Below are 25,107 nucleotides of genomic sequence, written 5' to 3' on the forward strand. Positions count from 1 at the left end.
CCTACGCGTCCAGCCCCCTCCACCGGCCCCGAATTGGTACCAGTCTCCCCAGGACGATCCGTACAGTCACTCTCGCTCTTATTCGTATTCTGCACACGTTCAAAGCCCGACCGACGCTGGCTTCTACTCATACCACCAACACCAGCCCATGAGTGCGACAACTCCCTCTTACAACTCACCGCACTTCCCGCCCCACCAATACCAGCAAAACCAACACCACAACCAGGCACCACAGCAGGCTTATACGGGACCGGAGCAGCAACCCTACTTCCCACCTGTCGTCACGCCACACGGTCTTCAGCACGTAGCCCCCTCCCAGGCCTCTTTTCCCCAGCAGCCAGGCTACGTCAAGCAGGAGAACCCCGACCCCACCAAAGAGGTCAAGACCGAGGCACCAGAGCAACAGCCCAAGATGCCTCCTCGACGTGCGGCGGCGGCAGCGGCAGCAGCAGCAGCCGACCCCCCAATCATCGAGCCTTCCCCGGTCAAGACCAAATTCCCTACTGCACGCATCAAGCGTATCATGCAGGCCGACGAGGAGGTCGGCAAGGTGGCTCAGCAGACGCCCATCGCCGTCGGCAAGGCGCTGGAGCTGTTCATGATCCAGCTGGTCTCCAAGAGCGCAGAGGTCGCGCGGGAGAAGAACTCTAAACGTGTCACCCCCGCTATGCTAAAGCACGTCGTCGAGAACGACGACCAGTGGGACTTTCTCCGAGAGATTGTGAGCAAGGTGGACCCCGAGAAGGAGGGCGCCGGCAGCAAGGGAAAGGGCAAGGCCGAGAGTGACTCGGAGGAGGACTCTGACCAACCCAAGAGGAGAAGGGGCGGCGGGAGGAAGAAGAAGGCTGTATAGGAGGAGGACGACGACGACAACGACGAGGGCAGGTGTAGCGACTCGAAATAGTCGCCAGTGTTTTGGTATGCTGAAGGTCACATCAGAAGAGGGTGGCATACGATACCCAGTACGGAAAATGCGATGGTACTTTTTTTTCTCCCTCACACGAAGGGCGAGTTAGGACTGGACCCTTCACAAGACGCAAGCGAGGAGGGCTTCACCGCTATGGGACACATCCAATCCGTATTGTTATATTATCAGAGTCATCGTAGTGGTCACTTGGTGTGGACTTTGGACGGCCAGAGAAATCTTCAGTCACTCAATATCCACATTGCCAGGGCTCATCAGGGACAGCTTGGCATAATGTCCCATTCCCCTGTATACACATAAAATGGCTCTGACTTTGCCATCCACACGCCATCGTGGAATAATCTTAAAAGGTCTAAGACAAGACAAATCTGGTAACAAATGCCAAATTCGGGACTGCCTGGTCTAGCGGCTTGGTTGGCAGCGGGCTTGAGGCGATCATTACAGGGGATAACAGAAATGGTGTGCATCCATGAATAGGGGCGAAAAATTGGAGATAATTTCAGAGTTCAAGTTCTATACGCGATGATCGACCATGATGTATCTACAATAAGAATAGAAGAGAAGGAGAGAAGAATATGAGCGAGAAAGGAAAAAAAAAAATTTAAAAAAAAATTGCATGCGATCCCCTTGGTCTTGAAGATCCGTGAGCACTGACTGGCTGGCTCTCGAACGTAATATATTTGCCCATAGAGGATTCAGAAAGGATCGAATCCAGTATTGTCTCAAGCATTTCGGCGCTGAAAGGCCTGATTATGGTCCGGGGGTACTAGAACACAGAAGTACAGCAGTGTACCTGCGGCTTAACCACTGGGTAAAAAGTGTCTCACAGCGCGGTAGATTCTGATGCTCGTAAAGACAAAATATGTCGGCAGGATCAAGAAATCAGTTTTCCTGATGAGACTCATCAATAGTACATCAAATAATCATTGGTGAGGATGGGTTCACTGGAAAAGAACTGAGAGAAATGTATTCTTGTAGCATGCTAATGTAGTATGAAATACCATATAGCTGTTAGGTTGAGGCCTGGCATTCTGAGGCTGCCCGGCTGAAAGGACGCCTGTTGGCTGATCCCCAGTGGGCCTGCCTGGGCCCAGTGCGAGTCTGACAAATAGGGCTAACCATAGTACCTCTCTATAGAGGGGGAGGCCCCTACTGTCGAACGTATGTAATAGAGCGTTTATTACTATCCGCACCGTACCGTACCGAACCGTGCCGCGACGCCCGCAGTGCGCGAGACTGACCAGGTGAGCTCTCCTAACTAACCTAAACCAAATACAACATCCTCCCGGGGTCGCTTCCAAGGACAGATCAGGGACTGGACAGTTAATCAATCAGCTTTATTTGCCGACAACACGACCAACCCACCCATCCACCACCCGACGTCCTCGTCCTCGTCGTCGTCCTCCTCCTCCCCCGTTGGAGAACCACAACCACGATCAAGACTTCTACTGTGGCCCTCTGCGAGACATCCCAGACGATGTTGAGCTACCAGCCATGATCAATCATCCGCTCTTGCTACCATACTTTAATGTCGAAAATATATGAAGCAATCCGCGCTCGCGGCCCACATCCCTGTCGCTCCTTTCTCGCGCGCGTTCCTCTTCGAGCACCTTTAGCAGCTTCTACATCACCGGTCCGGACCCTGCGAGCTCCTGGGCGGTGACCTGACTTCGGCCCCTCACACTTCCACCCCCCACAAGCCGGAAGCCGCTGCTGCCTCGAGACAGCTCCCCAGTACCAATGTCGTGGGATCTTTTGCAGCGGTTCATTGACTCGGACGTCTTCAATCAGAACCCTTTTCTTCCCGTATTCTACCTGACGTATGGCCCCTTGGCTCACATGAGTCCCCCCGTCGAGAGAGCGAGAGGGGCCCTGGGAGCTCCCCCGTGTTGCTGTGGACGGATGCTGACAGTCTTGGGGCGCGCAGTCGCTACGCCGAGCATGTTGGAATACACCATATACTATGCTCGAAACTTCGCCAATTCCCTTACGAGGACATCGAGTTCTTCTGTGCGGCCCACCTGAAACCTATCCACATGACCGAGACGGCGCTGACCAGATCTAAACAGTACCGCAATTATGCCACCTAATTGTCAGCATCAACAATGAGTCTATGGCATTGGAAGAGTTCATATTAGACCTGTGCGAGGAGTCCGTCACTGGTGCGCTCCTGGTATGTCTATAATTCTGCGACCATGGCCAGGTCTCACTCGCTAATGCCTTCCCCCCCTCCAAGACCTACTGGCTCTTTCAGAGTTACGTCCACGATCTCTCTTCGAATCCCCAGTCCGAGGCCTTCAGGACATGCAGGAGGGTGTACAACAAGGTCCAGAATGTCGTTTTTGGCTTAGGAGAGGCCGTTAGGCATGACAAGATCAAGGAGAATGCGATACCAGTCACCATACTGGCCAGCTTCGTGCTGGCCAGCGTGGCCGTCCCAGGTCTGGCCAGTGCCGCGGGCCCAATGGCCGTTGCGCAAGCTCGAAGACCGCAGCCCATCGATGATACGATCGTGACAGAGACCACGAACCAGCCCAAGATTGTGAGGGCGCATACAGTTTCGGCCAGCTCTGCGAACAGGCCTCGGCGCACCGTCAGGGAGACGGGACGAGTGACCAGTGCCCCAGACCCCAGGGGATCACCAGATTCCACGCGGGGGCATCCAGAATCACAAAGGAGATCGAACCTTCCTCCTTCGCGACCGACGTCTTCTTCAGGTTCTACCGTGACCTCACCTGTGAAAGAGACAGGAAGGCGGCTGCCAAAACATCTCGATCTGGGCGCGGTCGATGCGAGACTCAGCACTTCCTCGCTTCCCTTGCCCGACGTGAAGTCGCCGCTCCCTCCTCGTCCTCCTACTCCGCAATCCGCAGGCCTCCCTGCGGCCATACGGCCCTCTGATGCGTCGACTTTGGCTAGAAGGCATTCGCACCATGCCAAATCGGCTGTGAACCAGACGGATATGACGACAGTTCAGAGGGCGAGGGTCCTAAGGTCGAACTATTTCCGTTGCCAGACACAGTTTCTCACTGCTCTAGAGGACATCTCCAACAGGCTGGTGATCGTCCCGAAAGCTGCCCGTCTGAGTGCTTTGCGTGGCGAACTGGGCATGCTTGCGCAGGACCTAACTGACGCCATGGTTCTGGTCGACATACCGTTCATCTGTCCGCCTACCTTGACAGACGGCTCGCCAGCCAGGAGCAAACACCACCGGATCGTTCGTCTGAATCCAGCCGAGGCGACTGTCCTTAACAGCGCAGAAAAGGTACCCTACCTGCTGATGGTTGAGATTCTACGAGATGACTTCACCTTCGATCCAGACTCTCCAGACAACAGGAAGCTGCTACCACAGTTGTTGGAGCAGGGCTCAAGGAAGCGCATGTTTGACCTCTCTGAATCTGCAAGGGCGCCGGCTGCCTCAAGGACCCCAGAGACGGTTGTAGACCCTCCCATGGATAGCGTCTTCGAGCCGAGCTCAGGAGACCTCGCCAACTCACCGCAGCTCAGGCCGGTCGACAGCAACTTATCCGACAAGACGGTTATAGAGAAGAAGCCCGTCCCACAGCGCCAACCGAGCTTAACGACAACGGTCTCTACGACGTCCGAGCTAGTGACGCCCAGGAGTTCAGCAACCTCGACATCGCGCTCTAGTAGTCCCAGCGGTCGATCGCTAAGGAAAATGACCATCTCCTCCGCCCCAAGTAAGGCCTCAGTGGATCAGCCGGATTTCTCTGCCCTCGCGATCCACATGCGGACCGCCTCACAAATGCTAGCACAGCTAGAAGCTACGTCTGGCAAGAGACCAAAAGGAGAAGTGGCGGCGATTCAAGCCAAAATCATTGCCAGTATGCAAAAGCTGGAAGAGCAAAACTTCGATGTGGATGACGGACAGGGACCGACTTTCGACCAGATCATGGCGAAGACGCAAGCCCAGAGTATAGCCACGGCCACCGATCTGGACGAGGAGACGAACCTTGACCCGGCAATTAACGCCAGCGCGGGCGTGGAGCGTATGGAAAACGATTTCAAGACGGGAGGTTTGCAGAGGAAGAGCGATCGAGATGACCCCAGCGCAGCAGTCTTTGGTGAGGCGTGGGAAGCCAAAAAGGAGCGGATCCGGCGCTCCTCACCATACGGGTGGATGAAGAACTGGGACCTTGTGAGCGTCATCGTCAAGACCGGATCGGACCTCCGGCAAGAAGCCTTCGCGTGCCAGCTTATCGATGTCTGCAACCGAATCTGGGTTGATGCAGAGATTGGCGTGTGGGTCAAGGTGATGAGGATTCTCGTCACGGGAGAATCCTCGGGTCTTATCGAGACCATTACCAACGGTGTCTCCCTGCACTCCATCAAGCGCAGCCTGACCTTGGCGTCTGTCGAGGCTGGCCAGAACCCCAGGAGACGTATCGCGACGCTGAAGGACCACTTTGTGAAGGCTTTTGGCGACACTGATAGCGATGCATACAAGGCAGGGGTCGATGCTTTCAAGCGATCTCTTGCTGCGTATAGTATTATATCCTACGTTTTGCAGCTGAAGGATAGGCACAACGGCAACATCCTCATCGACAACGAAGGCCACATTATCCATATCGACTTTGGTTTCATGTTGTCCAATTCTCCAGGCAGTGTCGCTTTTGAGGCGGCGCCTTTCAAGTTGACACACGAGTATGTGGAGGTATTGGGTGGTATTGGGTCCCCCGAATGGGAGGATTTCAAGAAGCTTTGCAAGCAGGCTTTCTTAGGTGAGCACCGCAATACGAATGGAGGAAGATTGATGGCAAGGGGAAAGGAGTCGCTAACTAGGCCATTAGCGTTACGAAAATCGGCCGACAATATTGTCGATCTGGTTACTATGACAGGCAAAGACTCCACCATGCCTTGTTACGCAGCTGGGGTGGCATCCATCCAGATGAGTCTGCGCCAGAGATTCCAGCCCCAGCTGAGCCCTGAGAATGCCGAGTTGTTTGTTGAGACAGACCTGATTGGCAAGTCCATCGGTAGTTATTATACTCGATTGTAAGGCTCCTTTGTGGAAACCCATGCTCCTCCCTATCGTCCTCGGTGCTGTACTAATGAGGTTTTGGTCTCTAGATACGATACCTTTCAATTTAGAACACAGGGCATCTACTAGTGATGGGCTATCGGTCATACTTTGGAATCTAGGAAACAAAATCACGGCGGCGACGGACTGCATGTCGTTCACTATTACCAGCGAGCATCATCTGAACGGCGTTGGGCTCATTAGACGTGTGATGCGTGTCAGGTTACCCTGTCAGCTTTCTTTGATGGAGGGGCGAATGTGTTGTGAACTGAGCTTCACCAGCGGATAGAATACTGCGAATAGGCAGACGAGCGAATTACATATACCACCTTATAAACGAAAAGCCACCTCATGGTGTTATATATCCATCGGTTTTGAGAGCAAATGTACCATCGCCCAATATAGAGTTGAACGCAGATGAATTAAGCACTCATCATCCAGGTCCTTCATCGCCCCAAGTCAGATTACCTTTTCCTTCTTCGACCTGCTCTCTATGAAGGCTGTCATCAAGGGAAAGGGGGGACACACTCGCCTGCTAGAAGTTTGTGCTCTACCCTCATCGCTTGCTACGGAGAGGGCAGCATGCTGACTTGAATCATTGACCAATCCATAGAGAAATGGGCACTGGCACCACACTTGTCATGTGTAAGGTCTTCTGGGAAACTTGAAGACTGGGACTTGAGGCCCATGCTCTAAGAGCAGGAGGTATTGTTAAGTGTCGCCTGCCCTGAGTAGGAGTTGAGTTCCTTTCGGCCTCTCTCACCAGTGTTTTGTTCACTATGCTGGACAAGGGTCTTGATGATGGCAACAATAGTGTCGATCAAATCCAGCTGTTCAAGAAATCAAGTCGCAGCTGCCAATCTGTTTATTTTGTTTTCCCCTCCTCCTTGCCTTTCTTTTGGCCAGCTTTCCTTCCTGTTTTCCTGATCCAGCCCACCTTCTTTTCCACTTCTCGCTTCCTCATAACCGTTCTTTGAATTCAACCGGGCTTCCTCTTGTGCCAGAAGAGTGTGAAAACGAGGAGGACGTGATATGCAGGAAGGTTTGATACTCCGTCTCTCTGATCAAATCAGCTTCACCTGTGACCCAACAGATCGCCTTCCACGGCCCTTCTATGCAGACACGTTCTTCACGAACAAAATACGCAGCTCTCTGGAGAGCTCGCACTTGCCCGATAACATCATACAGGCGACAGCTAGAGCCAACAGGACGACCAACCTCATCCAGCCAACCCTTCTTTGGCGGTCCTAGTTGCCCCCTCTAAGAGACAGTCCAGCTTTTCAGCCAGCATCTATCTCATCATTCAGTCAGATTGACTACCATCTCAATCATCATCATACTGCGAAGATGTCTCCTCGAAGCCAGTCCCGTTCCGTCTCCTGCGACTCCATCATACCACATGAATGGACCGCCTTTGAGATTCGCACGCTCATCTGCCTCATCATCAAAGGCGAGCACGAGATTTCGCCAGAGCCCATTGACTTCGCTACTAAGCTGAGTACGTGTCCCTCTAATAATACTTTCTCCTCTTAGGGAGTCTTATAATTCCAAGATATCCAATATCACATGAGAAGACGCTGGCATGAGGCTACATCTCAAGAGCCGTCCACCGTTGCATCATGGGAAGCTGCTGACGCCCGGTACGTGTATAGACAAGGCACTGAACCCTCGTCAAGCTGACAAGGAGACTGTGCAAGAGCACTTCAACCGTGACATCCCTGTTTATGATGTCCAAGAGATGCTTCAGCGCATACTCTCCAAGAAGAAGCACGCCGTGGACGTTAGCGAGCGTCACCCAACGACGGTCGTAACCAAGGCCAAAATCCAGGCGTTTGTGCGATCTCTCGATTTCGACGGAAGTGAGGAGGAGTGGGATGTTATGGGTCGGAAGGAACGGGCCGTCGTGGAGAGGAGCAAGATGCGAGCGAGGCTGGAGACGGAGAAGAAGGGAGGTGAGCTGAGCCCGTGTCATCAAGATGAGAAGAGCAGGCGCCGGGCGGTTATCGAGGACGATCCCAACGCGCAAAGACTGCTGGCTGCTTGGGGCATGGGTTCTAGCTTCTGGGAGGGTGAGTTCCTTTATGTTGTTGACCACGCACTCTCGGCTCATACTGACAACCGTTTATCACCACCTATAGACCCTCCCCAGGGGATTGCCTCCCAGACCCAGGGCCAAGTCTATCCCGACCATTGGACCCCTGGCTTTGAGTACGACTCCAGCGCCATTCACTTGGGCAACGGCTCCTCTGCCGCCACTTCCTTCATGCCTGCGGCTGAAGACGATAGCTACTTATTCGGCCCCGAGACGCCTCGTGGCTATAAACCAGCCGGCACTCCTCTTGACATGCGTACGCCTACCTGGAATGGCCCTCTCGCGCGCGAGGTCCCCAGCATCGATGGTGGTTGGATGGGTGGCTTCACGCCAGGTGTACTGGCGTCTCTGCCTGGTCTGGCTAGCAGTGTCGGTGGAACAGGTTATGGTGTTCTCGAGGGAGGCTACGGTGCCGCTCATCGCGAGCTCCCATCTCGCGAGACCAGTGGACAGGGTGCGGATGCCCGCCAGTCTCGCTACAACAACGACCACAACAACAGTAAATGGTGCGGATACTGAGCTGTAGCACAAGCTCAACTTCTCTGAACGGAACAAGCAGTCATTTTGACTTCCATATATGAGATCTGACAAGTCTTGTTGGATCGACTAGATTGTGGACTATTCGATAATCACAAGATGATTCCGTTGATGACAAAATAGTTACCTTGAGAGGCCGAGAATCAATGCTACGCACAATACTTTTCATATTCTATGTTTGTGTTATGGTAAGATTTGTTCTTCCAGGTGATACACAGAATTCCATTTATTGTATGGAAGGTCAACCTTCTTGTCTCTCTTGGATGACAGGCTTGTCATCATTGGACATGCCCAAGCTGCAGATAAAGACGGTGATCAAGTTGATTGGATGGTTTATGGAGACTTGACGAACCCTCTCATGGTCGGAACAGAGCGGTAGTGCCTAGACAGCTATTTACTAATTATAATGTGATTTATAGGCATGAACATCGTTTTCGTCTTCGGGAAGCATGACATCAGGTTCGACATGAGTACCAGTAGTCATCATGTAATTAGATGAATTGGAGCCAGATGTTCAATTAGAAGCAGAAACTGCAGGTGCGATCAGCTTTATGAAAAGAAGAAAGAGAAAGAGAAAGAGCTACGCAATAAATGCGAGTATACGCAGAACCCCACCATTATCTTGTCACGAACCATCACAGGACTTGACTCATAGTCAGACTGAAAACCCTCAAACCAAATGCATACCTATCGACCACCAAGGAGAAACAAGACATTTTGAGAAGAAGGAGAAAAAGAGATATGCTCTCATCATAAGGTCATGACCACCGACTTCGTCATCGCTACGCCCAACCCCAACCCTTCCTTTCCTCCTCTTCCTTCCTAAGCACCGTCACCGCCGTCCTTCAACCTCGCAGATACTCTCGAAATAACCACTTCAAACATAGGCAAAAAGGAACCCCCACCCTCCCCTGCCTTCCCACTAGAGAAGATGCCCATGCTCTCGCAAAGCCGAGTAAAGTCATTCGCCTGATACATGGTAAGATCATGACTGTCCCCCGTCAGGTTCGACGCGCTGCTGCCAGCACCGGCACCAGCACCAGCAGCACCACTCGTTGCCGCACCGAACCATGCCCGCACAACTACCACCCGGATATGCTTGTTCCGCCCAGGGCCAGACGTTTGGATGTTCAGCCCTGTCCCAGTAAACAAGCTCCGGTTGCGAATCAGGTACAAGAGCACGTCGGAGCGCATCCGCTGGCGCGTGAGCGCTCCAAAGTTGATGGTGCGCTGCGTGGCGATGAGGTTCTTGTCCTGCTCTGGGGGTTCCGCCAGGGGCTTGTTGCCATCGTGGACGATCCTGACGAGCAGCCGGTAGTCAAACAGCTTCTTGGGGCTCTTCATCATCACGGGCGAGGACGGAGAGGGGGGACGGGAAGAGGAGGCTTCGGTTGCGGTGTCGGACCCAAGGGTCACTGTCGCGATGGACGAGGAAGAGAAGTAAGATGAAGCCTGCGAGACGACCGAGGGAGATCGGGCGGCCGGATGCTGCTGCTGGTTGTGGTGGGGAGGAGTCACCACGGGATGTGAGTCTGGCATAATACGGGCGTCAACGGCCGCTTTGACAACAGGAGATTCTTGCTGCTGCTGCTTCACAGAGTCCCTGTAGACGGCTGGTGATCCTGTCAACACAGACGCCCTGGAGCCGCCGCAGGCCGTGGAGGAGGTGGACTGTGGGAATGGTGGCTTCGAGGAGGGGAGCCTCGTAGCACTCGGCATGGACATGGGCATAGGCATTGGCATAGGCACGGAGAAGGGGAAGCCAGGCGGCGCGGTGGTGCGGCCGAGGCCATGAGTATTGCTGCTTTCCTGTTGCATGACATGCATAGGAGGAGGTCTCTGTTGTTGCTGCTGCTGCTGCTGCTGCTGCTGCCGCTGATATTGGTGGTAATAGCCTGCTGGTGGACCGTGAGTCCTGACAGTAGCAGCGCCCATATTGTTATCGATGTTGCCGTTCGCTAGCCAAAGGGAGGGGCCTCTCTGAGGGGCAGCAGCAGGAGGAGGTGGTGGTGGTGGTGGAGGAGGAGGAGGAGGCATCACGTGTGGTGGAGCAAAACGACCACCAGCCAACGGCGGCCCATAATGGTGTACAGCTCCTTCCATAACTCGGCCGCCTTGGTGAGCAGGATGATCATAGGATAGGCCAGGTACATAGCCCATAGCATTATGCGCCATCCCAGGCGGGCGTGAGCCACGCTGGTGGGCAGAAGCGTGCTGGACAGCAGGATGGTGAGGGTTCTGCTGCTGCTGCTGCTGCTGCTGCTGCTCCTGACGACCATAGGAGAAGGCCGGCTCGTCCTCTAGTACCGCGTCTTTTCTACGCGGCGAGAGTGGCCTTGCTCGCCTGCCCGAATGCTCCGTGTGACGTCGAGAACGAGTGGTACGCTGATCTTTACCATGGCGCATATTGTCATTGTCACCATCACTGCCATCATCATCAAGCTCGCTGGTAGACTCGTAGGTCGACTCGAGCTCCGTTTCGAGAGTGAGCCTCGAGTCCGCAAGGGGAGATTTGTCAATCTCACCAAGATAAGAAGATGTTGCAGTCGACGAGGCATCTTCATCTTCTTCTTCAACCTCGTGGGCGGCACGGCTGCGCCCGCCAAGGCCTCCGGATTTGATGTACTGGTGCACGCGCTTGGCAGACACAAGCAGAAGCTCCTCAAGGGCACCGATGACCGTCTCGGCGCTGTCCGAGGACATGAACTCCTCGCGACGGCCAGCCTGTGACCGCACAACAATAGCCTGGTACGTACCACCGGGCTCACAACTTATAATGCAATCGTTGAAGGCTGCTGCCGAGGACAAGAAATGACAGTTTCCTGGAGCAAGTGGCGGAAAGGAAGAAAAGTTCCGTCTTGTTAGAGACACGAGGATACGGCTTTTAAACAATTGAATGAGCACTTTCTTGCATGTCCCCCTCTCTCCCACCAATGCAAGTCTTTGGATGGGATCATGGGATATGGAAGAATGAATCTAGACTCACCAATGATCTGTTTCTGCAGTCCAGCTATGGCGGCATATCCAAGGCCTTCAGCCATGGCTGAGACTGGGTGCCCCGAATAATATGGCATTTCTCGTGACGGCGAGGAGGAGGAGGGTGTAGCTTGGACAGAGAACACAAGGTTTTGAGAGCGCAGCAGGGTCATGAGGGAGAGCCGGTAAGGGAGGAATCAATTTTTATTTTGAGGCTGTCTCTTGAGGAGAAAACATGGACAAAGAGGCACTGGATGTCGAGACGCAGTGAAGACACAAAAGAGGGCGAAAGATGCCACATGATATAGTTTTTTTTCCAACACTTTGTTCTACAGATGGCACAGTCGGAGGCCTGGCTGAGTACAGAGCGCACCGTGTGACCGCCAGACGGCAGCAGGATGAGGCTGGGGAGATGACAGGATGAGCAAGGCATGGCGGGAAAGTTCCCAGTCAATAAAAAGCAAACTCAGAAAGGTGGTGTTGCAATTGGAGGTTCAGAGGGTGTGATTTGGAGGGGGGGGGGGGGGCGCAACATCCAAGACAGCCTCGTCCGCCTCACAACAAGCACATGCCGTCGTCCCGTGTCTGTGTGTTTTAAGAAATAGGCCGCTCTTCCCGGTGGCGCACCGTGAAGATCTTAACACAAGACCTGTGGACCCATCGCTGAAAATTAATGCAGTGCACTGTCAGTAAAGCAATTATAAGCGGGTACAAAAGCAACAATTGGCGAGGAAAAGATCGTCACATATTGGCTGCTCTTGTTATTGACCGGTCGTTGGCCACCCTTACTGTCCTTCTTGGTAGCATTTCTTCTTGTCCTTCTCCTTCTTCTTCTTCTTCTTGTCCCCCACCTTACATGAAGGTAGACAGACCATCATTACACGAAGAGACACTGTCGCCCGATTGCTCCACAAGCTCTCCCCTACAACTCATGTGAGATACTGTCAGACAATGGTTGGTACGCTGATCCAAAGCCACTCACTCCACTCTCTCAGCAAAGCGTAACGTCGTGTACCACCGCACGCTCCTGAGGGGGTCGGAACGGTCGGCTTGTCAATCAAAACATGGGTATCCTGTATTGTTATAGAGTTACAATTCATGGCAAGCAGGCTATCGAGGAAAACCCTACCGCCTCCGGTGGTCCGAGAACAGACGGGAATCTTGAAGTTTGGCGGTGCGAGCCAAAACAAGGGCCTCGCAGGCCAATGCATGCACCGTGCATACATTTCTCGCAACAAAAAGAAGTCCTGGAAAGCGGGAAAAATTTCTTGCCTAGTCATGTCGTGTGCGGGATCATCTTGGCGACGACACCACCACAGGCAACGGCGGCGTTGCAACGGCTCGTATGCGTTGCTCCGTCACACACACACACACACACACACACACACACACACACACCTACACCTTGTGCTGCGCGGCGAACGAACTCTTGGGGAAGTTTGACAATCCCACTCCAACAACTCGTGATGCATCCCCGGAGAGACAGTGCGGCCTTCTTCTTTTGTGTGGCCCCCGATCGTGATCATGGGGCCAAAAGAGAAAGAAGGGGCGAAAGAGATACCCGAGACCGGTGAGAAGGTCTCTTTGCATTCTCTCAATAATGGAAAGGCTGTGAAAGTCCAACCATAATGTAGGGCTGCCAATCACAGTGGCGCACACCCCTCAGAAACAAGGCTCCTCCCACCCCGCGGGACGCTTCGGTTGATAGACCCTGGCCCTTGAGATCAGCCACTGGGCCGAGACCCTCGGGTCATTAGCCTTTTTGAAACTCATAAGGCTGCGCAACTTTTCTCGAAGAAAAAAAAAAACACAACAAAAATGTGACCATGAATCGCCATGGCGCAACAGTATCATTAGCAGATCTTCATATCATCCTCCCTCCCCTTTCCTAGCCTATGTCGATTGTCTCTCCTCGACTGCGCGGCTGCGAGGAATGAGCATCAACCGACAGCCAGACGCTCCAGTCTCCCTTGGAGGGCGTCGACAAGCTCATTCTCCCGGTCCAGTAAGTGCATGACTTGCGTCACCTTTGCCTTCCTTATCTCTGCAGGAATCTTGAGACTCGAGACAGACGCGCTGAGGCTCTTCTCGGAGCCCCCATCCCCCGAGACATCTTTGCCCTGTACCTCTGCCACCTGCTTGGTCAACTCCTCCTTGAGTCTCCTGATCTCATCGAGGCGTCTCGAGCTCGACTGAGACTGGCCCTTCCCTGCTTTCGCGTCCGTAGTGCCCTCCTCGCTTTCTGATACGCTCTGGTGGTACTTCTTCACCTCCTCCGCAAACGCCTTCTCCTTGTCGCTGAGAGGTCTGGTGCTGTTCTGCTGCACCTTCTTCTTCAGGTTCTCGAATCGTTGCACCAGCTCGTCCTGTTTCTTTCTTCGCTCTGCCAAGGCTCGGTCAAGACGGGCGTCATCTGACGGATTCTCCCCGTTCCCACCAGTGATGTGATCGACCCGAGTTTTCAGCTCGTTGGCCCTGGAGATTTGATCCTTCAATTCTGACCGTAGGACATCACATCTGCGGAACACCTCTGCAACGGCCTCGTTTAGTCGCCCGGTCTCTGTGCTCAAGATCTGATGCGCATTGGAAAAGATCTTCAGAGTCATGGGCGAAAGGCGAACTTCTTGTCCCATGAGAGCCCTCTGCGGGCCCGTCAGGATCGCCTGGCGCAGCTTTGGTAGGTCAGAGGGCTGATCGAAGATCGTCGGAGGCTGGAAGGCCGGGCGAGGCGTATAATAGAGCTCCAGGGCAGCTCTCTCATCTGGGGTCGGTTCAGGGAAAGGCGTCGGAGAAGTAGACGTCTTGATAGGCGGGAAATCATCCTCAGGTGTATCGAAGACCAAGGCAATTGGGTCCGTTGGTGTAGCGGAGAGGAGAAAGTAACCGAGGTCCGGGTCGCGAATCGCCACCGAAGCAGCCAAAGCATACTCGGAAGCAGGCTCGGCATAGATCCTGTCGACTTCTGAATTCGCTTGTGCAATGAGATTGACCCTCAATTCCGATCCCGCTGGCGCCTCGGCCTCGAGCTCGCTCTCCAGCCGGTAAACCCAAGGAGCCAGAGACACCTGCGTAATGCCGGAATTGTGCGTAATAAAGAAAGAGTACCGTGACAAGGCGTCATCACTGAAGGTAGGCCAACAGTCCTCTGTCACCTCCGAAGGCGGCACAGTATCGAGGGTCTCAAACGTGAGCAGAGAGGGCAAGTCGATGGCATTGGACAGCGTGGCCGCCTTGCCCTTGAGCCTAGGTGGCAGCCACCTCGCTTCCACGCCTTCCATGTCCAGACATATCCTCACCTGGCCGCTCGTAGATAACAGACAGATGACGGTCAGTGACAGCCCCTGCTGTTCCTCGTCGTCAAGTTCCAGAACCTCGTCCTCCTCGCCCATCAGCTCATCGGTCTCCATCTTCCTGCCTATCACATAGATGTCCGAGACTTCGATGTCCAGTTCGTCTTGCTCGTCCTCCTCGGGGGCTGACTCGAGATCGAACGGCCCTTGTAGTCTCGGGATCAGGCCTGGATGAGTAGGTCGCTGGTACACCTCAATTGGCTGGTCGGCAAGGGTCTCCTGGATAATTCTCGGCTCCTGGCTGTCGAGATCTGACATCCACTCGAGTTGCTGCTGCGCAAGGAGCCTGTCCTGTGGAGAGAAATTCGGGTCGTCCTCGATCGCTGCGACCTTGGCCACAATGGAGACAGACAGGGAAGGGATGAGAGTCGGCGGGGGTGCCCACAGCTGGGGAAGCAGCGGACAAAGCGCGTAGACATCGCCTCCCCTCATGGCAATGTATAAAGTCATAGATGACCACAGCCCAGAGCCTCGGACGGCAAACGAGGCCGCAGCAACCTCCATGTCGAATGTGTCGGCCGAAAACCCTCGGTTCGTGGTTGTAGATACGGAGAAATCTTGGTCCACCGCTGTACCATCTGCCAACTTTTTCAAGTCGATGGCCAGTGTGGGCGCATCGAATGACCACCTGTCTGACGTTGATATTTCCCACAGTCTCACCACAGCGTCCTCCGTGACCGTGACCAGTGACGTGCCTTGGACGCCTAAGGGATGCCAGACCGCTGACATAACTGCGGATTTCATAGTGATGTGTGTGGTCGGTCCGAGAGTAAAGAAGCGTGGCTTCAAGGGCTCCGAGTCTGTGAGCAGAGAGGATTTGGGAAGGGCGCAGATGTGAACAGTGTGTGTCGTGAGGATGGCGAGGTATTCGGAGTTGGGCGACATCACGAGCTGCCGTATCTCGTCGGCGACAGGCGTCTTGATGATCTGTGATGGTGATTAGTACTACGAGAACCTAAGTACGCAGCGCAGCGCACCATGGCGTTGCTAGGACGCCATCGACTCACCCGATAGCCATCAGCACTCTGCCCATCGCTGCCCTCCACGCTGGCCTGGACCTGATCGTAAACTGAGAAGTTGCCGTTCGAATCCTCCCTCTTGATCCGCGTGCTGGCCGGCTTTTCTGCCCAAGACTCTTTCAGATAGACCAAATCCCCCCATCGTATCTCTCGGTTGACGGCAACGAAGACCTCTGTTCCTCGTCGAGCGATTGTGCGGCGGGGACCTGGCCTCATCTTCCTCCTCGAGGAGGCTGACGCATTGATGTCTTCCTGGGATGCCTGGAAGAGGTTATGGCCAGGCGCTGGCCTGCTAAGCCAGGAGGGTGTGTAGGACCTGATCTTGGACATTTTACGCGACGACGACGACAACGGAGTGCACTGCTCTTGGGTGATAGCAATGTCAGCGATGCAGGGAGGACCTGAGTTCTTGCGCCTGTAATGCCACCAGGCGGACCGTGGTCGTGGTCGAAAGCAGACAGGTCCTTCTGTTGGCGATCCAAGCAGAGGTTATGAGGTTGGGGGAATACAAAGCAAGTGAACAACAAGCTGGGACATAAAATGCAAGAAAAGTAAGGCGGCAATGGAAAGTTGAGCTGAGTTGCAAGGAGGCAGCTCTGTCACTTTAGCGCGTTTTGCAGGTCCCATCGCGCCGCTCAGCAGTTGAACAGACCCACTTTTGAACCGCTGCTGCAGCAGCTCTCAGGCTCTCAAGTAGCTGTTTGACACAACGGCTCTCACTCTCCTCTCTCACTGCCATCATCACCCACAACAGCAAGATGGCGACTTCACTACGAAGCACAGTAGATCGCCTCGACCGGCCAAGCGCCTACTACAACAGCAGAGTATGACCCCTCCCCCGTCTTCACCCCAAGCAATGCGCCTCTCAACTAACCTTTCTCCCCCTCCAGTTCAACAAGCGCCGCCGCAACGATCGCGACCACCAGAACGACGAGCCCGCCGCCGAGCCAGAGCAGCCGCCCGAGGACCCCCTGGCGAACGCGACTACGCTGTACGTCGGAAACCTCTCGTTCTTCACGACAGAGGAGCAGGTCTACGAGCTGTTCAGCAAGTGCGGCGAGATCAAGCGGTTGATCATGGGGCTGGACCGGTTCAACAAGACGCCCTGCGGGTTCTGCTTCGTCGAGTACTTTACGCACCAAGACGCGCTCGACTGCTTGAAGTACATTGGTGGCACGAAGCTGGACGAGCGCATCATCCGCACGGACCTGGACCCAGGCTTCGAGGAGGGACGTCAGTATGGCCGGGGCAAGTCGGGAGGACAAGTCAGGGACGAGTACCGAGAAGATTTTGATGAAGGCCGAGGTGGATTGGGGAGGGCAATTCAAGAAGACCGCAGGTAGGTAACCTCAGGCGCGTGCCTCGAGCACTGCTTGTCGAGACACTGGAACCCTCGCCATATATTACCTATGGAGAGAGCACGGTCCTGGGCGCTTCTAGAAACTCAAGAAGGCCCTCCCTTTTTAGACAAGTACTGACTCCTTCGTGTCATAGGGGAAGATACAGGGACGACTACGACGAGACTCGAGGGAGATGAGACGATGCGACCTTCGTTTTCTTGGCCTTTCTGGCGTTTGGTGGTCTAGGGAGAAGTGGTCTTGATGTCTTTACATTTTCGTGGAAGAATAATCCACGGGTAAAAAACGTGCTCAGCTCTGGAAACAGGAGTGGCAAGGCGGTCCTTTGGTATTTCTATGGAATACCTCAAAGCCACAGCTCCGAGCATAGGGGTCCCTATAGGTGTTGGCGTTTCGGTCCGAAAAATTGATTTCGTTCTCATTGCTATTTGGACACTCTGCCCATGGTATATCCGAGCGTCCCTTCATCCCTGTATAATCTTACATCCGTTGTGAGCCCGTCATTTGCCAAGAAGGAAGACGGCCTCGACATCCAGTGTCTCCCCTGCCGGAGACTGCACCTTCGCATCCACGCCATTCGAAGCTGAAGGAATGCCACATGGCAGCACTGGTTCCCGTATAGATGTTGCTTCCCTCTCGACTGTTGGATGCATGAAGCTCACTAGCTGTGCCGTTGCTTTTGCATACGGCCTTCGACGAGTCAAGTATATGTTGCGTGCGTATGATGAGACCACGGCGCAGATTCTCGAGTCGTGTCGTTTGAAAAGTCGTCCAGCTCGTCTAGTAACCAGGCGGGTTCAGTCTCTGCGAGACCCTCGTCCATTTGGGCAGTTCTGCAGATGAACAGGATCAGCCAAAACCAAGCACCCTCCTCAAGCACCAAACAGACGCCAGGAATAACGTACTATGTATTCCCTTCCGGTACCTCTTCTCCTTCCGGTCAAAGATGGTATACTTGTCCTTGGGCCGCATCTCCTCCTCCGTAGGCATCTCGGCCTTCCACCTCTCGACAGAAGGCAGCGTCTTCCCCTGCTTCGCCAGCGCCCTGTCGAGCGTCGCGACCACCCCGTCGACGTGCCGGAGCCGCAGCCTGTGCCGGCGCTTCTGGAACTTGGAGAGGCGCCAGGGGATTTTCCAGAGAAGCCCGCCGCTTAGCGGGTTCGTGAATCTGAACGGCCCAAACATGATGCGTGTGTGTGTGGGCGCTGCTTGGGGGGGGGGGGAACGTTGGGATGGTGGTAGTGATCGATTTGGGCTTGGCTTTCAGAAGACCTCAATTCGAAAAGTCGACTTGACTTGCATGCGGGACCGGGGGTGAGCTAACCGCACCCGCAGCCGCTGCGGCCAATCAATACTTTTCTTTGTACTTAGCGTTTCTCCCTTGGGGAGGGTCCTGAGGAGCACGGTCCACCCAGACCCCCAAACCGCAGCATCACCCAAAACACATCCATCCCTCTCGCTCAAATTCCCAATTCCTAATCCTCTCTCCCATCTTGTCGCCAAGTAAAACTCGAAGAGACAGGACAAGACAAGGGAGGGAACAGAGAGAGGAGAACACACACATACACAAATGATCGATCGATAACCCGAACAATGTCATACTATTTCGCCATCATCGGCACCCAAGACAACCCGCTGTTCGAGCACGAGTTCGGCACGTCCAAGCAGGGCGGCGACGGCCTGTCGCGCTTCAGCGACCAGGCGCGGCACCTGAACCAGTTCATCCTGCACAGCACGCTGGACGTCGTGGAGGAGGTTCAGTGGAACAATGGGCAGATGTATGTTTGCTTTCCCCGTCTGTCCCTGCTGGCAACAACTTTTCCCCACTGCGTCGGTCATCTGCATAATGTAATCTGCATATGAACTTACAATGTCCTGTGTCTTTTCTCCCTCTTTCCCCTCCCGACCTAGGTACCTCAAGGTAGTAGACAAGTTCTTCAACAACTACACCTCCTGCTTCATAACCGGCGCCAACGTCAAGTTCCTCCTCCTCCACCAGCCCACCGGCTCAGGCACGGGCTCCGGCGTCCGCTCGTCCACCTCCATCGCCGCCAACCCCACCAGCGCCGCCACCGAGGAGGCCATCAAGAACTTCTTCACCGAGGTCTACGAGAACTGGGTCAAGGCCGTCATGAGCCCCTTCTACAAGGTCAATATGGAGGTCAAGAGTCCTATCTTTAGGCAGAGGGTCGTGGCCGCGGGCAAGAAGTATCTATAGACAAGACACATGTCGTTGGGCTAGAAATAGAGGGGGCAAGACAAGACAAAGTCGCAAGGGGCCCTCTCCGGCCTTGCGTGGTCAGGCCACTGGTGGGCGCCTGAGGATCATTATCATCAGTTGCAGCATCAGCAGATGAGAGGTGGGTTGGGCGGCATTATCTGTACGGCAAGCGTTACGCGATGTAGCGCACTTTCATTGTGATATCCCAAAAGGCCGGTGATCGCACGGGCACCAAGCAAATTACAAGTCATCAGGCAAAAAGGGTCAGAAGCGAGAATTTTTATGTTCATCAAGTATATTTCGCAGCGCAATTGTCTGTCAATCAATGGCCATCATGCCTACCCGAGCCTTGTCATTCCGAGTAATCCGTGAATCCCCAACGCCGAAAACAAATGTAATCTGCCACGCGGGTGCTGCATGAGCTGCACCATTGTACACCAAAACCATCCCCAATAGTCCCCGGTCTCTCTAGATGGATCGCTTGCCTCATGTAAAGAGACAATCAACTTCCGAGCAGCCTTTCCCGAACGTAATCAGGCAAGTGTGGTAGACGGACAAGACGCTTAACCACCGAAACCGTAGAGGGTACGGCCCTGGCGCTTGAGGGCGTAGACGACGTCAAGGGAGGTGACGGTCTTGCGCTTGGCGTGCTCAGTGTAGGTGACAGCATCACGAATGACACCCTCAAGGAAGGACTTGAGAACGGAGCGGGTCTCCTCGTAGATCACTGAAGGGGTAGGTTAGTATGCGTTACCATGCAGATGAGACGCGTCTTTATGACGACGATCATGTTCGCGAGTTTCAACTTACTGGCAGAGATACGCTTGACACCACCACGACGAGCGAGACGTCGAATGGCAGGCTTGGTGATACCCTGGATGTTGTCACGAAGAATCTTGCGGTGACGCTTGGCACCACCCTTGCCGAGACCCTTGCCACCCTTGCCGCCTAAAAAGAATACATGTTAGTATGGACGAAGATGATGATGACGACGATGACGATGTGGCGGAGGAGATCGTAATCAGATAATGGATGGAGTATTGCAGATGACGAGACTTGTGAAGAGGACTCTACGCGACTGCATGTCATGGTGCAGGACGCGTCGTGACCCTTGTGTGTTGGTGAGCAGTGTGCCCCACCACCAACACCACCACCACACCAAGCGGTCGGTGATGGTGACGATGCAGCGACACCGACATGCATTTCGACGCGTTTGACAACGGCGCCGATAGAAAAAACATAATGTACTTACGTCCAGTCATTTTGAAGGAGTTTAGAAGTGTTAGGAATGTGGTTTGATGGATGAAAGTAGTTGTCGCGGTGGACAAATTGATGATTTTTTGATGGGTTAGTTGTAATGGTTGATGGGGTGGGAATTCACAAAAGGCACGGAACAGAGAGAAAGGTAAGAGAGTTATTGGGGTGCGAGTATTTAAGAGACAAGAACGGGGGCAGCGGGCGGAGGCTGCTGATCTGGGAGAGGGCAGCCTGTGAAGTTGCGCTAGTCTATTTTGGTTGCTCCTTTTCCAACTCTCAAAATTCAAAAGGCGATTTCCTCACCTAAAGCTTTTGAGCAAACCGCTTTTCCAAGCAGTGCATTACAGGGGTCAGAAAGGCGTCTTAGTTGTCTTGTCTGTTTTCCTGCTATTTCGGGTGGCCCGTGCACCCCTGCCGTTGACCCTGCAGAAGCTCCAAGCTAACCATAATCGAAATCGGGAGCGGGTAGGGATGGGCAGGCGCCAATCGGTCAGCTGCCCCTGCTTGTTATGCCGGGGCTCAGTCCAGTCCCGTCCAATCCACCTTGCTCTGGTTTGTCTGCGTAGGTACGTACTGGTGTGCTTCGAGAATCAATCTTGTGGGCCATGGGCTCGAACCCAGACGCGTCGAACCTCGGGGGCTGCCATCCTTCAAATAATTCGCGTCTTCTTCGAGATCAGTCAGGCGGAAGCGTTCCCTCGCAATCCCCAGTGATTTTGGGTGCCCGACGTATTTGGCTGAGCCTGGTTACTGGCACTGCCAAAGCCCTTTCAAAACACTTGCACCACAGTAATTATCGTGACTTTCCTTTTGGCAATTGCGCGTTCCTTCAGTTGCAATTCGTCAACAACACCATCCTCAGCATTACGAAGAATGTCTCTATCCATTTCATTGGTAGAATCATCCAAGCCTTTTCTTTCTCTCTCTGGCTTAGAACGATATCTGTGCGTCCAGACACGCCAATACTACACCTTCAGGATATTGAACCTCATAATAAGTGGCTTCCTTCCTCACAGCGTTGTGGTGGCCAGTGTGGTGGTCCGCGGGCCACGGAGTGAAGTAGGTCCTGGGTCCTCATACAACTACATCACATACATCGGCAGCATCTCTCCACCCTACGCAAGCACGAGGTTATAAGAAGATATGCCTGGTGAGTTCAGCGAGGCACGTATACCTCTAAAAGGTGAATTCTATTCAGGCTGTTGACCAGTCTAATGATTAAATCTAGATACACAGCTGGCATAATGAACAGTGCATGCACAAGAGGTTGTGCACGCCTGTAACGGTTCTGTCCACCCCTAGTGTATGCTGTTGTTGTCTTCTTGCTCCCTCCCGTGACGCCCAAGCCCAGCGGACCAATGACCATGGTACCTTGGCCGTTACGGGCGCCTTTATGATGCTCAGGTTTTTAAGCCTCCGAATGCTGGAGTTTTCTGTCTCTATGCCGTAGCTTCCGAACCCTTTTAGATCTATACAAAGATGATGATCATGGCACGATATTGTCGGCCGGCAATGCAATCCCATTAGGGAATAGTGGAGCAGGCTTTCTGTGGTATCAGTACGATGTCTTTCCCTGCGCTAGTATAATCAGCGCAGTCAAGAACGGTGTGTCCCTGGGGCAACGAGGATGAAGAGTCAAGCCTTTCAGCCAGCGTTGACTGTGGTTGTCTGCTGTCGTTTCGCAGAGTCTTTGACGTCCTACTGAGAGGTTAGTCAGGGAGACGGGCTGTGTCTGCCACCGTACCATTCATCTTTCCCCTCCAAGGCCCCTTTCATGGGGCATCTTTCGGTGACGACGACTTCTTTGTATCGCGACATACTTCGGTGGGCGCTTTCCGCTTCTTCGCTCCGTTGGTGCCATCTGCTGCCTTTCTCTTCAAAGGTCTTGTGGGTTTCACCTCGCCGGTCTCGAAAACGTCATCGGGAAGACTCCAGCTGTATAAGGCAGTCAGCACGCGCAAGATTATAAACATGACAAGCTACTAGACATACTTTCGCACGTGCTGGACGCTGACGGCACATGAATCCTGCAGCTCCTTCTCATACTTCTCCCAGGCAAAACAGATACTCTTAAACTCGTTGACTTCGTAGGATAGGTCGAGGGATTTCGCGCCTGCATTGTCAATCGTCCTGGCGTTAAGACTGATACACGTCTCGAGAAATCACGAGGGGTTGCTAAGGGAAGGGGGGGAAGGGGTTTTGGAGCGTTGCTCCTGGGTCCTACTGACCTTCCCGCAGCTCGAGGCCAATATAGTGAGTGGATGTAAAAACCCCCTTGGGGGCATCCTCGTCTTCGTCCATCTTGACGTCGGTATCTTTGGCATCGAGCTCTTTGGTGTCATCACCGTCAGCGCCTTCTGTCTTCACCTGTGCTGGTGAGGTCGGCTCTGCCTTCATTGTGCCGTTGGCTGGCTCTGTCTTGACTGCGTCAGCTTCCTCTTCGCCCTTTACAACATGGTCTAGACTCCCATCGAGGATCTTGTTCCACTCATCAAGCGCGCGTGTGCACTTGTGCTTCCGTTCGTAGCCCTTGTTGAACGGCCGGGCCAGCTGGATGGACGGGTGTCGTTCGAGGCTCTGTACCAGGAGACGGATCTTGGACTCCACGAAGCCGCCCCATATCTTGCTGTTTTCTTTAGTCGTGCTCGCAGCATTGACTATGATGTAGTATTTGTAATCCTGCGTGAAGAAGGAGTGCTTGACGAAGAGAGTTTTCCACGGCTGCTTGCCTAACATTATCTGATCCACTACACCCGCGAAATGGTCCAACTCCTTCTGGATGACTGACTTGCTGGAGTGAGTAATGTTGAAGGTCGCGCACATGGAGGGATAGGCGGGAGTGATGATGGGCATCAGATGATAACCGTCGCCCTTGTAGATCTTGGGATTCCACACCCGAACCTGTAGGGGACCCTCCTCCACCTGCTTCAGCAGGACTGGCTGCGGCCAGGGCCAGCGCCGTATGATGTGGAAGAACTTGTTGACAATCACCGCGCCGTTGGCCTTGGGGTACAGCTGACAGACGCGCGCCACCAGCATCGCCCAAGCCACACCTCCTGGGAAGCCCATGATGTTGGCGTAGATGGCCCGCTTCTGGGCCCACAGCTTGATCGCCCGCAGCGCCAGACGGAACGATGTCGGCTCGGGAACCAGCTTCAGTATGTCGTCTGTGACTCTCGTACCGTTCAAGGACCGAAGCTCGGCATCGTCGAGGCCGCGCAGCAGGTTGTTGTCGAGCAGGTCCCAGCCGCTGGACTGGGGAGGGATCTCGGTCAGGGTGGCGATGCGTGAAAAGATCAGATCTATACTGATGCCAGAGTACTCGAACTTGATGATGGGGACGAAGGCATCGGTGACGGCGGTCAGGTCGGTGATGGCGCCCGGGGGCGTCATCTCGTTGAGCAGGCCGGGGAACAGTTCGAAGAAGTGCTCTCGTGTAACGTATTTCGGGCCGACGACGAGGGTATCGATGTCGGAGCCTGGGCCGAAGACACCCAGTCGGTAGCTGCCGTAAGTGAAGATGCGGCCGCGCGCTGACTTCTGGATGGCCGGGTTCTCTGAGAACTTCGTCTCGGCGACCTTCCTGATGAAGACGTCGGCGATACTCTGGAGGGATTTGAGGACATTCTCCCTACGTGACACCAAAGCGGTCAGCCTCCAGTGTATCGTTCAAATGATAGCGATGCTCTAATCATCGTAATGCCCAACAAGATGTTGCTGTTGTGAGGCCTGTCATACCTCTTCTGGGTCTCTGTCGCGTGCTCATAGGTGTTCTGGGCCTTGAGTTCCGTGAACAAAGAGTCGTTGGAGCGTTTCTCGGACTCGTTAGGCATGGCCAGCGATATGGGAGGTGTCACACCCCATTGCATATCGGCAGCCATGGTAGCGCTCGAGAAACCAGAGGTTGGTTTGGTACAAGACGGTATGACGAGCCGTCTTGAAGAAGATGACGATGTGAAGGGGAAATAAGAGAAACAGAAAGAGAGAGAAAGCGTCCTTGAAACCAACAAGGTGCTCAGCTTCCGATTTGGGGCAGCAGCGTGGGTGGGTGCACTTCTACTATGGAGGAAGTGGGGAGAAATTTGATACTAAAAAAGCAACGTCAGGGAGCAGGGGTAACAGGGGCAGACCCACTATTTTTCATAGGCACGATAAAGGAACATAGTTTCTTTTCTGAGTAGGTTTAATAGTTTCTTCGGGTTTGAATTTGTCCAGTGCAAATCTCCAATCATTTGAAGCTGGGATGTCTCATCTACAGGAAAAGGGGATTTGAAATGGCGCCTCCAAAAGAAAGTGAGACAACTTCGATCAGCTATCGTCACATTAACAAA

At 53.9% G+C, this 25,107-nt stretch overlaps 10 protein-coding genes across 10 annotated transcripts; 5 read left to right on the forward strand and 5 right to left on the reverse strand.

The window, feature by feature from the left end:
* Window positions 1-402: 402 nt before the first annotated feature.
* On the forward strand, window positions 403-1,165 carry M406DRAFT_354330 (histone-fold-containing protein). The gene has a single exon (XM_040922892.1). The coding sequence runs from the start codon at window positions 413-415 to the stop codon at window positions 851-853; it is 441 nt and encodes a 146-aa protein (XP_040781184.1). The 5' UTR covers window positions 403-412; the 3' UTR covers window positions 854-1,165.
* Window positions 1,166-2,277: 1,112 nt separating this feature from the next.
* M406DRAFT_87030 (uncharacterized protein) lies at window positions 2,278-6,305 on the forward strand. The gene is made up of 6 exons (XM_040926098.1): window positions 2,278-2,745; window positions 2,853-2,935; window positions 2,995-3,098; window positions 3,162-5,667; window positions 5,737-5,941; window positions 6,017-6,305. Exons 1-6 carry the CDS (start codon window positions 2,666-2,668, stop codon window positions 6,054-6,056), a joined length of 3,018 nt encoding a protein of 1,005 aa, XP_040781185.1. The 5' UTR covers window positions 2,278-2,665; the 3' UTR covers window positions 6,057-6,305.
* A 1,008-nt stretch (window positions 6,306-7,313) lies between these two features.
* On the forward strand, window positions 7,314-8,577 carry M406DRAFT_66647 (uncharacterized protein; the record flags this gene model as incomplete). The annotated part of the gene is made up of 3 exons (XM_040925010.1): window positions 7,314-7,464; window positions 7,619-8,035; window positions 8,105-8,577. 3 exons carry the CDS (start codon window positions 7,314-7,316, stop codon window positions 8,575-8,577), a joined length of 1,041 nt encoding a protein of 346 aa, XP_040781186.1.
* A 499-nt stretch (window positions 8,578-9,076) lies between these two features.
* M406DRAFT_105263 (uncharacterized protein) lies at window positions 9,077-11,812 on the reverse strand. The gene is made up of 2 exons (XM_040915135.1): window positions 11,582-11,812; window positions 9,077-11,387 (listed from the first exon to the last, which is right to left on the reverse strand). Exons 1-2 carry the CDS (start codon window positions 11,742-11,744, stop codon window positions 9,418-9,420), a joined length of 2,133 nt encoding a protein of 710 aa, XP_040781187.1. The 5' UTR covers window positions 11,745-11,812; the 3' UTR covers window positions 9,077-9,417.
* Window positions 11,813-13,511: 1,699 nt separating this feature from the next.
* M406DRAFT_35678 (uncharacterized protein) lies at window positions 13,512-16,270 on the reverse strand (the record flags this gene model as incomplete). Its single annotated transcript, XM_040923525.1, has 3 exons — window positions 13,512-13,813; window positions 13,976-15,848; window positions 15,929-16,270. The coding sequence occupies 3 exons, from the start codon at window positions 16,268-16,270 to the stop codon at window positions 13,512-13,514; spliced, it is 2,517 nt and encodes an 838-aa protein (XP_040781188.1).
* A 428-nt stretch (window positions 16,271-16,698) lies between these two features.
* Window positions 16,699-17,477, forward strand: M406DRAFT_335940 (RNA-binding domain-containing protein; the record flags this gene model as incomplete). The annotated part of the gene is made up of 3 exons (XM_040921085.1): window positions 16,699-16,764; window positions 16,831-17,279; window positions 17,447-17,477. The coding sequence occupies 3 exons, from the start codon at window positions 16,699-16,701 to the stop codon at window positions 17,475-17,477; spliced, it is 546 nt and encodes a 181-aa protein (XP_040781189.1).
* A 601-nt stretch (window positions 17,478-18,078) lies between these two features.
* Window positions 18,079-18,483, reverse strand: M406DRAFT_325682 (mitochondrial ribosomal protein L31; the record flags this gene model as incomplete). Its single annotated transcript, XM_040920013.1, has 2 exons — window positions 18,079-18,131; window positions 18,204-18,483. 2 exons carry the CDS (start codon window positions 18,481-18,483, stop codon window positions 18,079-18,081), a joined length of 333 nt encoding a protein of 110 aa, XP_040781190.1.
* Window positions 18,484-18,891: 408 nt separating this feature from the next.
* Window positions 18,892-19,516, forward strand: M406DRAFT_35736 (uncharacterized protein; the record flags this gene model as incomplete). Its single annotated transcript, XM_040923659.1, has 2 exons — window positions 18,892-19,076; window positions 19,210-19,516. The coding sequence occupies 2 exons, from the start codon at window positions 18,892-18,894 to the stop codon at window positions 19,514-19,516; spliced, it is 492 nt and encodes a 163-aa protein (XP_040781191.1).
* A 281-nt stretch (window positions 19,517-19,797) lies between these two features.
* M406DRAFT_354333 (histone-fold-containing protein) lies at window positions 19,798-20,889 on the reverse strand. Its single transcript, XM_040922893.1, has 3 exons — window positions 20,772-20,889; window positions 20,330-20,467; window positions 19,798-20,246 (listed from the first exon to the last, which is right to left on the reverse strand). The coding sequence occupies exons 1-3, from the start codon at window positions 20,779-20,781 to the stop codon at window positions 20,083-20,085; spliced, it is 312 nt and encodes a 103-aa protein (XP_040781192.1). The 5' UTR covers window positions 20,782-20,889; the 3' UTR covers window positions 19,798-20,082.
* Window positions 20,890-21,928: 1,039 nt separating this feature from the next.
* On the reverse strand, window positions 21,929-24,657 carry M406DRAFT_87037 (uncharacterized protein; the record flags this gene model as incomplete). The annotated part of the gene is made up of 4 exons (XM_040926099.1): window positions 21,929-22,711; window positions 22,769-22,889; window positions 23,005-24,407; window positions 24,515-24,657. The coding sequence occupies 4 exons, from the start codon at window positions 24,655-24,657 to the stop codon at window positions 22,549-22,551; spliced, it is 1,830 nt and encodes a 609-aa protein (XP_040781193.1). The 3' UTR covers window positions 21,929-22,548.
* Window positions 24,658-25,107: the final 450 nt, after the last annotated feature.

This window comes from Cryphonectria parasitica (assembly GCF_011745365.1).
Source record: "Cryphonectria parasitica EP155 unplaced genomic scaffold M406scaffold_1, whole genome shotgun sequence".
In the NCBI taxonomy this organism is placed as follows: Eukaryota; Fungi; Ascomycota; class Sordariomycetes; order Diaporthales; family Cryphonectriaceae; genus Cryphonectria; species Cryphonectria parasitica.